Source organism: Malus domestica, chromosome 10, assembly GCF_042453785.1.
Source record: "Malus domestica chromosome 10, GDT2T_hap1".
Lineage (NCBI taxonomy): Eukaryota > Viridiplantae > Streptophyta > Magnoliopsida > Rosales > Rosaceae > Malus > Malus domestica.
Genome location: NC_091670.1, coordinates 12547976 through 12562058, shown reverse-complemented (window position 1 = coordinate 12562058; position 14083 = coordinate 12547976). Strand labels below are relative to the sequence as shown.

At 40.1% G+C, this 14083-nt stretch overlaps 1 protein-coding gene across 1 annotated transcript; it reads right to left on the bottom strand.

The window, feature by feature from the left end:
- Positions 1-1230: 1230 nt before the first annotated feature.
- LOC103425341 (protein DETOXIFICATION 19-like) lies at positions 1231-12969 on the bottom strand. The gene is made up of 5 exons (XM_029109150.2): positions 12549-12969; positions 2521-3065; positions 2277-2363; positions 2150-2206; positions 1231-2048 (listed from the first exon to the last, which is right to left on the bottom strand). The coding sequence occupies exons 1-5, from the start codon at positions 12867-12869 to the stop codon at positions 1742-1744; spliced, it is 1317 nt and encodes a 438-aa protein (XP_028964983.1). The 5' UTR covers positions 12870-12969; the 3' UTR covers positions 1231-1741.
- Positions 12970-14083: the final 1114 nt, after the last annotated feature.

Below are 14083 nucleotides of genomic sequence, written 5' to 3'. Positions count from 1 at the left end.
GGGATTTATCATTTGATAACTACTCTTCACAATACACTCATTCTACACATAGAGATGATGAAGATAGTGAAAAATTTGAACCTCATAGGAACTCTATGTGGTACTAAAGTGTAAAATATTGTACTAATTCATTATATATAAATGATTATGGTGTGTTTAGACTTCTTTCATTAATTACTACATATTTTCTACACTCACAATGTTTGTCAGATCGTTATATAATCAACTTGATAATGTTAAATCCATCATGCAATGCATTTCCTTCCAATTTTTTTGTGATAAACTAATAGATAATTGACTAAATAAACATCCTGCAAAGTTTCAATAAAAATTTCCAAGTTTTTCTTACAATTTCCGTGGTTTCCATGTAATTTTTATCGATATCGATATTATCCCGATATTTCCATCGATATTTCCGTGTTTTCAGACTACCGATATGTCCGATATTACCGATATTTTCTTCCTTGCCCAGGATTCATCAAAAAAAAAAATATATTTTTTCCCTATAAATCGTACCTTTCTCTCTCATGCAGCCATCATCAGTTTCCCTTCGTTTTCTCTCTGCATCACTCTCATGCAAACTTATAACTTGAGTCACAAGTAATTATCCATTACACACTACAAGGCTGTCAACCATAAGGTACCCAAAAATCTCAACCAAAGTCCCAAAGCACTCCAATGTGTTGCCCAAAAATATAGGACACTACACCCAAAATTCAAATGCAGTGCAAATTTTAGGTTCACAACGAATAATTACCTTTTCAAAATACATTGCATTGAAAGAGAACACATGAAATTAAAAATACCTAAAATGCATTGCCAATTTTAAACCATTAAAATTACATTACATTGGGAAAAAAAAAACACATGAAATCGAAAATACCTAAATTGCAATGCCAATTTTAGGTTCACAACAAATAATTACCATTCAAATTACATTACATCGAAAGAAAAAAAACACATGGAATTGAAAATACCTAAAATGCAGTGCTAATTTTAGATTCACAACGAATAATTACCATTCAAATTACATTACATTGAAAAAAACACATGAAATCGAAAATAATCGTATTAGTTCATATGTTTATGTGTTGTGTTATTAGGATACAATGTGCAAAACTTGCTCAAACTCAAAGTAGCTTGCAAGTTCGGTTGACAGAGCGCAAGTTGTTGAAATTCTACATTGGTCTTATCTCTGAGAAATGAAGAGTTTAAATATCGTAACCCTAGTCCAACTAATACAAGCTTTGCCTAAAAAATATATAGCACATGCACATTCTGCGCAGCCTAACCAACAAAACTAGTCGAATAATTTGGCCAAATGGTGTTGCTTAAAACTTTTGCTTGATGACTTTGTTCAGACCAAACACTGCCTATGCAGTATGGGCTAAATCCAATCGAATCCACTTTCTGCGCAGCGTAACCAACAAAAGTAGGCCGGCTTGACAGCAAACGCCACAGATTAAACCGAGCCACAAGCCCTGTGCCGAATCAAGCACAAAATGGGAAATGAATTAGATTATATAAACAAAGCCAATCGACTATTAGCCCCCTGCTTGTTCCACTTTCTGTATTCAGCATAGGAATTGGGTAATCTCAACTGATATGAGTGTGTACAAGTATTTGGGTGTGCAAAAACACCTGCAATTGTCATCCTGATCAAATAGAACGTGCTCAAGTTTACGTACACATCCAAGTGCAGCCACCCCACATCCTCTGGCCACACCTAAAATACCAAAAGTCATTTCAAAGATGCTCTGCAGAATAGTAGATTAAATAGCCCCCATGGAAAAACTAGATGATCCCAACTTGATAAGACACCTTGGACGGAATCTGCAAGTACTGATATGGCAAGAAACGGTGTCATATAAGCAAATAGCTTGATTATTGCACGGCTGTCGCTGAAAAGGCCAGCCCATAAATTGTGACCAACTGCTAGAGCCAGATCAACGAGGAAAGCAAGAAGCACGGAGAGCTTAAGAGTCACCACCATTGCTTTCTTCGCTTTCTCCGGATTGCCTGCTCCCAGTTCATTAGACACCCTTGTGCTAACCAGAACAGTAATACTTGTTTCAGATGGTGAAACAGAATGCAGGTGCTGAAAAACTTGGAGGGATAAGAATAACCCGGGATTTATTGTTCTACCAGCCTTGCAGCAGCGCTCAGGCCATATGTAATCATGTATGCAATTGCCTCTGTATTCACACTGGAGCGATTATTAAGAAAAAGGCTACTTGAGTTAGTTCAAAATCAAGTGTTTAAAACCGAAAGCTTACCACATTGCAATCAGGGAAGTGATTTGTTTCGCATTTGGCATCACTCCCGCCAAGAACACTAGAATCTCAAAAGCCCAGTACTCCAAACTGAAAGATAAAAAGGTGAATACTTTAGTACTGAAATTTCAAAGGCTCAGGCTTTATGAGCTTCAATAAATTTTGCTTACTGATCTAAGCCGGAAATCAGTCTTTCCTGTAGTTAAACATACAAAAACAAGTAAAACCAAAATTGAAGAACACTTACCATACCATTGCTGCGAATGGGAGGGCAAGCTTCAAGTCCATGAGGACATAATGAAATGATTCAAATGAAAATCCTTCCCACGTACGCTCAAACTTTTTCGCACGCTTAACATATGTGGCCAACATAAGCATTGATATCCATATCGAAATTGAAGCTGCTAGCGGAGCTCCCCTGAAACCAAGAGTTGTCCAGTGTACCAAACCATATGCAACAAGAACATGAAGAGCCAAAGGAATCACTGAGAAAAAGACCAACGGCATGACAACCGATTGTGTTTGAAGAAATCTCAAAATATTATGAAGGAAGTCATAGGCAAATAGTCCTGGAATCAGAAATTTGATATAGAGAGCAGCATATTTGGAAATTTGAGGATCTTGATGAAGTAAGATGAATATGAGCTCCGTAAACCACCAGATTATAGATATGATGATAGGGACCGCGAAAGAAATGATGGAAGACGCTTGTAGATAAATCCCTAACATTCTGTATAACTTTGCACCAAACCCCTGGCCACACAGCGTCTCAAGAGCTCCAATTAAACCAACCTAAACCAAGAAATAATTAGACAAAAGAACAACTCAAAGAAAAGGCATGTATTCTTATTAAATTTCATGTCATCTCGATTACAATTCTGAACATATAGTTTCAAATTTCCCAGCTACTATAATGTTAAAACATAAGGACAAGGTAAATGTACGTCCAAATGCAGATTATCATCTCCTCCTGAGGACAGACTGCTTGCTAGAGACACAATTCTTGTACATGGCTTCACAATATGCAACTTGAATCAACATCGTTTTAAAAGCAAGAGAAGCAATTCGGGGAATCAAAATTAAGTAATACAAAGTCCTGAGAACAGTAATGAAATATATTTCTTGGCGGAACTGAATCTCAATACGAAAACATGTGACAACAAATTGATAAAGGGAGTAGATATGAAGTTCATGCACTTTCATTACAACCAAATTGAGCTACTACTTGGGTTTTCGATTAGGTTGCCAAAGCTCTTACCAACTAATACCAAGAGCAGATCTAAGTCTTGTAGGAGTGTTTGGATTAAAAGTTGACTTTGGGCTCAAGAAAGGAGTTGGCCCAAAAGGAGGCCCGAAAGGGAAGATAGCCGAAGCCCAGTCGAAGCCCAGAAGGCAGGGAAAGGCCTTTTCTGACCTGGTGCAGCTCATGAAGACCACTTGCTTACCTACCCAAAGGCCAAGTGGTGTAGACTGATCAGCTACACAGCCCATAAAGCACTTTATGGTGGCATTACATGTAAAATAGCTGATGAGTCATCACCCTCAAACCGCATTCGGGCAAAGCTGCTGCTACCAAAGGCCAAGCCGAGTTGTCTATATAAGAAGAAAGAAAATCCAGGATTAAGGACACTCAATCAAACAAACAAATGCAAGCACAAACTCTGCTCAAACCAGATTTGCCTTCAAAACAAAGCTGTAGTCAGCCTTCATCCCTTTCGGGACAAACCTTCATCCCTCTCGGGATAACCCTCTCTTCAACCCTTTGTAATAGCTCTGCTACCTTGTTCAACCTTGCTGTAGTATCGATTCATTTTTTGTAATCTCTCTCTCTCTACCCCTCTAAGCTTTCAGACCTTTGACAAAACTATAAAGATAGGAACCTGCAAGACGAGCAACCTTACCCGATAAGGTTTAACCTTGCCCGACCTTCTTTGCTTTGGTTTTGTCTTTTCAATATGTTGTATACTTCCAGTTATATGCAAGTTATTTCTATCAACATGACTATTAAAAGGCTTTCTCAGTACTTGAATCCGATTTGAATATATCGTCAGTGTTCAAACCAGATCCAAGTCCTAAGCCCTCGGGCATGTAAATCTGATCAGTTAAAAGTCCTTGGCCTCAAGGCATAAAAAAGAACCTTATGTGGACTTAACCCATCCACGACAGTCCTTGATAAACGAGAAGTCCGAAGTTACTTAGGGCGCAAGTAATCAACCTACCTTCTAGTTTTCTTTCTATTATATCATGATTACCATAGAACGCTTGAGCATGGAATGGATTCTAATGGAAAGCCTCAAGGCCTACACCTAAGGCCCCACAAAGGCATCCATTTAGATTCATTCCGTTCAGCGATCTAAAAAGTCTAAGTATAAGAATGAACTTTGATGGGAAGCCTCAAGGCCTACACCTAAGGCCCCACAAAGGCACCTATTTGGGTTCATTCTACTTCTTGGATTCGGGTAATCAGAAGTATAATAGTTAGAAAACTCCTACAATCACGAGAACAAATATGATGTGTTCGAGCACTGGTTTAGTTATTTATGGTAAGCCTCAAGGCCTACACCTAAGGCCCCACAAATGCACCTGTTATAACTAACACGGTTTCTTGGATACATACATATATACAACTAAAGCACGACAACCATTTTACATTTGCCATGCTAAAGATGGCAGTGGCACGCCTGAGCACTTAAATGTTAACCTTGATTGTGAGCCTCAAGGCCTACACCTAAGGCCCCACAAAGGCACCTCTCAAAGTTAACGATGTCCTTCTCTTTCAGCCTTGCCCGAAGAGTCTTGCCCAAAGAGTCTTGCCCGACAAGACTTGCCCGACAACGCCCGACAGCGAAGCAGAAGCCCGACAGCAGCCCTCAATCGGCGCCAACCTCCAGGGGAGCTGTGTGCTCGTCGGCCAGGAAACATTCCCGACGGAAATTCCTGACGCGAACAAGGAGTACTATTCATTTGTCTTTTTGAAGCATACATACTAGACAGGCAACTATACAGACGCAAATATATGTATGGTGTAAATATTTTTAGTTCAGCAACTATAAAAGTTTTCATGGTGGCTAAGGTTTTGGGGAGAGAATCAAGGAGGGGGAAGCCATTTTGGATTTTGCTACACATACGATCTCTATCTAGCCATTACTTTCTTCAAGAAAAGAGAAGCATGTGATCACTTACAAGAATGGGTCATCAAAGACAAAAATGGATTCTTTTTACTAAGGAAGGGGAATTGTATAACTTGCAAGAATTGCAAATTTATACCGTGGGAGAGCTTGCTAACCAACGCTGACTGTTGGTAATGGATGTACAATAAAAAAAGATAAAAGGAAGAACAAGAACTTGAAGTGTCCAAGAACTAGATGGTGAAATCTAAAAGGAAAAACAAGTCACTTTCATAGAGAAAGTACTCACCCAATCCGTTTGGGAAATAGAGGGGAATGCTAGCCAAATGTGAGATTCCATGACTAGTTGTATTCGAATAGTTGTAAAAGGGGTATTACAAGAGCCTAAGGGTTTTGCTCCACATAGAAAGGAATCTTGGTGGTGGAAGGAGGAGGTACAAAAAAAGGTTAAGGCTGAGAAGGAATGTTGTAAAGCCTTACACAAGAACAAAACTAATGAAAATTGTGAGAGGTAAGATAACAAAGAAGAAGGCAAGGAAATTTGAGAGAAAAGCTAAGCTAGTGGCTTTTGACGACATGTATAAGCGATTATATACCAAAGAAGGAGAGTTGGATATCTATAAACTGGCTAGAGCAAGGAAAAGGAAGACAAGAGATTTGAACCAAGTAAGGTGCATCAAGGATGAGAATGAAAATGTTCTAGCTATGAGAACACGGTTAAAGACAAATGGAGAGTTTATGTTTATAATCTCTTCAATGAAAAGCACGAAAGGAGTGCGTTGAATAACTTGGAAGATTGTAGAAATTATTATTTCTGCCATCAAATCAAGAAAGAGGAAGTGGATGTAGCATTGAAAAAGATGAAGCATAAAGCATAGAAAAGCAATGGGTCCCGAAAATATACTGTCTATGTGTTGAAGGTCTTGGGAGAGATGGGTATAGCATGAATCACAAACCTTTTCAATAAGATTTTGACAACAAAGAAGATGTCAACAAAAACGTATTTTGGTGCCTATCTAGAGGAATAAGGGCGACGTACAAAATTGCATGAGCTATAAGGGTATTAAGTTAATGAGTTATACCATGAAGCTTTAGGAGAGAGTAATTGAGCATAGACTAAGACAAGAGACACATGACACAGAGAATCAATTTGGGATCATGCCAAGGCACTTGACTATAGAGGCTGTTTGTACCATACTTAGGGCCTCCGTATTTAGATCTTGTATAAATACTCGGAGGACTCAAATGTAATTATGTAATAAAGGTAGGGGCAAATATGTAATAAGTGAGGAACCCTTATTCTATAAAAGGACCCCTCACTCTCCTCATTAGGGGAGGCCAATTCTTAGGCCATACCCTCACCTTCTCGGAGCTTTCATTCTCATAGAGAAGCTCTTTCTCTCCCTCTTCAACATCTCAGAGAAATATAATAATCAATGTGGACATAGCCCAAACATTGGGGTAAACCACGATACATCTTGTGTTATTTACTTTCTTGCAGATTCACGGTCGGATTTACGTTGTTCCAAGACCTCCGGTTTTGTGCATCAACATTTGGCGCCGTCTGTGGGAATCGACACAAAAAACTATGTCGGTTCTCTTTCATTTTTTTCATCTCACCACCGTGAGACCTCACCACACTCCACCTTGAATCTGCAAAAACACCTAAACTCAACCACAGTTTCTTCTCTCTCCTCACCAACCCATCTCAGATCCTTCGGTCCTTCCAGAAAGATTAGCTTGAGCAGCATCAAGTGTGGTGCAGTTGCAGACACCGAACCGCATCTCCTACCACTTAACGGAGATCAGACGTGAAGTCGTTATTCACCATGTGGATGTACCGCGTCTGCACCGCGGCATACGTTGCACCAGCGCCACACCAAAGTTAAACGATATCGTCACCAGCATCTTGGCTCATTCGTTCTAGAGTTATGGCTTTCATTGACCAATGTTGTATCTATATTTGAAACCGCCATCTTCCCCAACTCCATCGAAGCCCTAAGATCGACACTGTGACTTGTCTTGCTCAGAAGTGGTGCCTCCGGTGGGCGAAGCATAAATTTTCACAAGTTTTGCCGATCATTAGTTCTATATTCATCATATCGAGGAGAGGTTATTGATAGATGACTGGCGTTCGGAATCGAGTTATGAAATTCGTCAAGCGCAGAACGAGAAGGGGTAGTGGTCGATCCAGATTTTGTGAGCGCTAAAGAGGGAGATGTCGTCGCCGTCCGACTCGCCGCGCTCTGCCTCAAACTCGCTCACCTTCTCCAGTTCTCTCCAGCCGCCGAGGCTTGAGCAACGTTCGCCATTCTCTTTCGCAAGCAGTTCGGTCTCGCCTCCTGACACCTAAACCTTCCTTGAACCATCCACACTCCTTCCCAATTCGATTTCCCTGCACTAACTGAGTTTTTCAGCAGAGAAAATGAGTTCAGTCATTGCTAGATTTGTCAAGTTTATGAGGGTCTCCGTTCCTTCCTCGCCTACCTCCTCATAAGAAGCAGAAGCTAGACTCGAACAGCAGAGAGCTGCTGACGTGGGCTCTGGTCCAGATGGGTCAGCCTGGTGACTGTGTGGTTGCCCTCTATGTGCTCAGTGGATCTCAAGCTCAAAATATGCAGAGGAACATCAATCAAGAAAAACCAATTATGAAAGTAGAGATCTGGAAATGGACTGTGTGAGGGGAAAGTGGTTAACTGAAAAATTAAAGAAAGCAGAAGGAGAAAGTTGTGCTTGCGGTTTCATGGACGTGAGAAAGCAAAAGGATAATGCCATGTGAAATTATTTTCTGAGAAAGTGAAAAGAGAACGACAAAAGAAAAAGAATGAGGTGCAAGCTGTCATCCCTATTCATCGTTTCAAGCAAGGCAAGTTTCAAAGTTGTAGAAAAAACACAAAAGCAAAAGAAAGGTGCGGTGGAAAAGAGAAAAGCAAAAGCAAGGAATAAACACCCACACTGCAAAAGCAAGGAATAAACACCCTACCAGAATGATGTGATTTACTTTTCTTGTTTTTGAATGATGTGATTTATTTTTCTTATCTTTCGGAGACATCTGTATAAACCCCATTAGAGGGTAACTAAAAAAAAATGGCAAGCCCAAAATAATGGGCTGGAGTGTTATGTGGAAGGCGAATGCCTATATGCCCAAAAGAGCCAGGCCCTCTATTATCACCAACCAGGTAATCAAAAGTACGTCCAGTACTACAAAAAATTATTCGGCAGCTTGTCGCTATTATCACCAACCAGGTGATCAAAAGTACACCCAGTACTCCAAATTATTTGGCAACCTGCCGCTATTATCACCAACCGGTGATCAAAAGTACGCCCAATACTCCAAAATTATTTGGCAACCTGCCACTATTATCACCTACTAGGTGATCAAAAGTACGCCCAGTACTCTAAAATTATACATGAGCATCACTCATGTCATTCATACATAAACATTCATGAGCATCACTCATGACAATCATACATAAACATTCATGACCATCATTCATGTCAACATTCATGAGCATCACTCATGTCAACATTCATGAGCATCACTCATGTCAACATCCATGAGCATCACTCATGTCAATCAACATAAACATTCATGAGCATCACTCATGTCACTCTAGATTCAAAAGCTTCACTTGCTAAGCTTCACCTACAAAGCTTCAGTGCAAGATATACAAATACCGCCTCCGAACAACCGCCATTTCGGCCCATACATGGATTCGATTTGAAGTCTCCAGCCAACATACTTTATTGACCGAAGACTTAGGGGACTACATTATGTACCATATATTGGGCCTCAACTGGGCCTCATGAAAATTACTTGGGGGACTCAGCCCATTATTTATGTATTGAGGAGCGATCCCTTATTTTATAAAAGGGACTCCCTCACTTTCATTAGAGAACACCCATTATTCATGTACTGAGGAGCGAGTCCTTATTTTATAAAAGGAACTCCCTCACCTTCATTAGAGAACATCGCCGCCAGCTGAGCAACCGCCTCGCCGCAAACATCACTCCTAACCCATCATTTATGTATTGAAGAGCAAACCCTTATTCTATAAAAATGACTCCCTCACCATCATTAGAGAGCATCGCCGCCTACTGAGCAACTGCCTCACTGCGAGCATCAACTCTAGCCTATCATTTATGTATTGAGGAGCGAACCCTTATTCTATAAAAATGACCCCCTCACCTTCAAACGCCACAAGCCGAGCCAACCAAGGCAACATAAGCCATAAGCAGAGCAGCCTCGCAACATTTGCTACTTCTGGTTGAGCATCATTTCAAATTGGGCACCGCCTCATATCGAGTATCAGTTCAACACGACATCTAGTTACTTCGGCCAACACATGGACTGAATTTCAAGTCTTCAACCAAAAGACTCTCTTGACTGAAGACTTGGGGGACTACTGTTTGTACCATACTTAGGGTCTCTGTATTTAGATCTCGTATAAATACTCGGATGACTCAAATGTAATTATGTAATAAAGGTAGGGGCAAATATGTAATAAGTGAGAAGCCCTTATTCTATAAAAGGACCCCTCACTCTCCTTATTAGGGGAGGCCAATTCTTAGGCCATACCCTCACCCTCTCGGAGCTTTCATCCTCACAGAGAAGCTTTCTCTCTCCCTCTTCAACATGTCAGAGAAATACAATAATCAGTGTGGACGTAGCCTAAACATTGGGATGAACCACGATACATCTTGTATTATTTACTTTCTTGCAGATTCACGATCAGATTTACGTTGTTCCAAGACTTCCGGTTTTGTGCATCAACAGAGGCAATCTATCTCTAACAAAGATCAATTAAACGATATAGAGATATACAAAAGGATTTGCACATAATTTTTATAGATTTGGAAAAAGTGTATGATAGGGTCCCAAGAGAAATTCTTTGTAGGATTCTAGAGAAAAAAGAAGTACAAGTAGTGTATATCCAAGCAATAAAGAATATGTATGATAAAGCAAGGCTACAGTAACTTATGAAAGACAAACTGAAAGCTTTCTCATAACTATAAGGGTATACTAAGGCTCAGCTTCAAGTCCTTACCATTTCGCATTAGTAATGGACAAGTTAATGAGACATACTTAAGATGATATCCCTTAGTGTATGCTCTTTGCAAATGATATAGTGCTGATAGATGAGACACAGGAGGGAGTAAATCTGAAGCTTAACCTTTGGCAGGAAGTGTTGGAATATAAAGGTCTTCGCCTAAGTAGACAAAGACATATTATATAGTGTGCAAGTTCAGTGAGAATGGGATCAAAATGAGATATGGGTGAGGATTGGAGATTAGGAAATACAAAGAGTGAACACTTTCGGTATCTTGAATCTATCTTGCAAAAGAATGAAAAATTAGATGGAGGTCTCAACCATAAAATACAAACTGGGTGGATGAAGTGGAAAAGTGCATCGGGTGTTGTGCGACTATCGTATGCAACTAAAGCTCAAGGAAAAATTTTAAAGGACGGCAATAAGGTCAACAATGCTTTATGACATAGAATGTTGGGTGGTCAAAAAGCAACACATGCAAAAAATGAGTGTAACGGAGATGAGAATGCTTCGTTTGATGTGTGGGCACACGAGAAAAAACAAGATTAAGAACGATGATATCCGAAGTAAAGTAGGAGTGACCACAATTGAAGATAAGATGAAAGAAAATCGGTTAAGGTGGTTTATACATGTGAGCCGAAGGCCTATGAGACGTACGGTCAAGGCAAAAAGAGTAGAGGAAGACCTAGGAAGACTTTGAAAGAAACTTTAAGAAAATACATTAAGTATTTAGATCTAACGGAAGACTTGACGCAAAACGGAGCGCTGTGACGTTTTATGATTTATACAATCAACTCCGTTTAGTGAAATAAGGTTTGGTTTTTGTTGTTGTAAGCATGTATAAATAAATAATAGAAGTTCCTAAGCCCCTCGGGTTCGCCTAAGTGGTGAGGTCAAGGATTTGATTCCCTTTCATTGTACCAATGCCATCTAAAAAGAAATTCAAGCAATACGTAACATCAATTCAAAATTGTTTGCAATGTCCTGTCACTTTTAATCCAACTCGATCTATTTTTTTAGATCCAAAAATTTGTCAAGAAGGTGACCGTTCGAAGGGTGTTATGATGTTTGAATATCAATAGAACTTTTTTTTTTTTTGAGGATCAAGTGCGAAAGAAATCCAACTTTTTGGACCGAAGGAACATTGCGACAACTTTTAAATTGAGATTTGAGAGGGCACATTTCTTCCAATTGTTTTTCAGGTAGCATTTGTAACAAGGCATACAGTTCAGATGCCATTTTGAAACAAAAATGAAAACTAAATAGGTTTTAATATTAGAAATTGTTATTGACACTCCAAAAATCTCATTTTGCATTCCAAACTATCTATAATTAGAAAGAAAATTATACTTGTGAGGAGTGTAGTATGAGATTTTTGGAGTTATTATGAAATAATCATGTCATCAAATAACAAAGTAATTAAGACTTCAATGTTATCACTTCTCACATACAACCATACGTATGCATGTAAATACAAATAAACTACAAAACCATCTAAGTTTAGTTATTAAAATCCAAAGTTTGCAACACATAAAAAAAATCGTAAAGAAATACAAATAAAAGATGAAATGTGTAGAAAAAGAATAAATAAGAAAGTTACGGGGCAATCCAATTTGAAGCAATTTATAAGATACGAAAACTGTGGTCCATTTTTATGTGTTTTAGATGCATCTTTTGTTCCATTGAGTTTTGCATAACCTTCGTTCTTACTATTCATTGTATCAAGAGATTTTTTATGGTGTCGTGCATACAACTAGGTATACCAAACATAATAATATAATTAGTGCACACAGAAAAAAAAAATTTCATTGTACCAACAAAAATAAAAGCGAGAACCACAAACTATTGACTCTGTTCTGAGACCGTTCGAGTTTTTGAGCACCAAAATCAAACCGAAACGCCCACAACGGTTCGGAACTGCCAGGTTAGGCGGTTCGGACGGTTCGATGACAACTCGACTTATCACTAGGGAAATCGACAAAATAGACATATTGGGATTGTTGGCTCGTGTATACTTGCATTGCTTAATAATAATATTATAATAGACAGTGCATGATATAAGGGTACGTATAGTGATTGTGAGGGTTTTGCCATACCATGAAAGCGAAGCCAGTAACGGTGGCCCATGAATTGGCAAGATTTGCAGCAGCAAGCTCCAGCTCCCCAAGGTGACCGGCAAACATGACGGACACCACCGGGATCAGGTAATAGCAAACGTTAGTAAGAATCAATGGCAGCGAAAGCACGACCTGCTTCTTGGCCTCCTCCCTGTCCAGCAATTCATTCCACCACCCTCCTTTGTTCCGTTCTTGAATTGTAACAGAAGCAATCGGAACAGGGTTCGGAGAGATTTCGATTCCTATCGAAGCTGCGGGAGGGGAGGACTGCGGAGTCGCGGCAGTGATAGAGTCAGTCATGATGAAAAATGTGTTGATCGGTGAGGAAGTGGAGGGGCTTGGGAGGTTCGGAGTCCAACAACAGGGAGGAAAAAATGTGTTTGGAATGTAAGAAACTACGAGAAAGTGTACAGGAAAATTCAGGGTTTAAGGCACCGCAGAGATGCTCTGGAGGCGATGAGTCTCTGCAGCCGCGGCGGTGGCAACTGACAAACCCTGGTGTAGGGTTTATTTGTTTGTTTGTAATGAGTCGGGAAAATTTTATTTGAACCCAACTTTTTTATATTTACGCCTTGTTGATGCACAAAATCCGGAGGATCTTGAACCAACGTAAATCCGGCCGCGAATCACACAAACGCACAAGAACACAAAGATGTATCGTGGTTCACCCCAATATTTGGGCTACGTCCACACTGATGTTGATTCCATTTACTGTATGAATGTATGGATTACAATAGATCGGCAAGGGAGCTCTATGTGGATGCAGCCCTTAACATTTTGCTCTCTATTTGGCTGAGAGGGTATTGCCCTCTGTCTGGATGTGTGAGGATCTGAGACCCTTTGTTTTCCTATGGATGTGAGGCTCCCCCTAATGAGGGTGAGGGAGAGTCCCTTTTATAGAATAAGGGCTCCCTCCCCTTTTACATAAATCATGGGTTTAGGGATGAGGCCCAAAGACGAGGCCTTATATATATGGTACCAACAGGAGTCCCCCAAGTCATCAGTCAAGAGAGTTTTTTTGCTGGGGTTTTCAAATCCAATCCATGTACGGGCGGAATGGCTAGATATCTTGAACCAATACTCAACACAAGGCAATGCTCAACATAAAGCAATACTAAGCTAGAGGTATCACACGTTACGAGACTGCTCGTTGCGAGGTTGCTCGGCTAGAGGCTATGCTCGCAGCGAAGCGATTGCTCGGCTGGAGGCGATACTCGTTGCGAGGCTGCTCGGCTAGAGGCTATGCTCGCTACGAGGTGGCTCGGCTTGTGGTATTCCTCATTGCAAGTATCTACTTTATGTCGACATGCACTCAATATGAGTTGATTCTCGACATGACTCGAGTCCGCTTGTCGGGTTAAACAAGAGATCATTGTTCGGACTAAATATTTGTCACCATAAGCATGTGGCTCAGTGATCCATAGGTTGATCAATAGTGTCGGTAGGCTTCTTTAATCAGCAACAATGTCGATCAGTGGATCTAGTTGCTTAATAATTCCTGACAATAAACGACA

Coding starts and splice junctions, on each gene's coding strand:
- LOC103425341 (XM_029109150.2), bottom strand. CDS start 12,869: ATGACTGACTCTATCACTGCCGCGACTCCGCAGTCCTCCCCTCCCGCA. Junction 3,066..12,548: donor TTACTGGCTTCGCTTTCATG/GTATGGCAAAAC, acceptor TTCTTGGTTTAG/GTTGGTTTAATTGGAGCTCT. Junction 2,049..2,149: donor GGCCTGAGCGCTGCTGCAAG/GCTGGTAGAACA, acceptor TGTTCTGGTTAG/CACAAGGGTGTCTAATGAAC.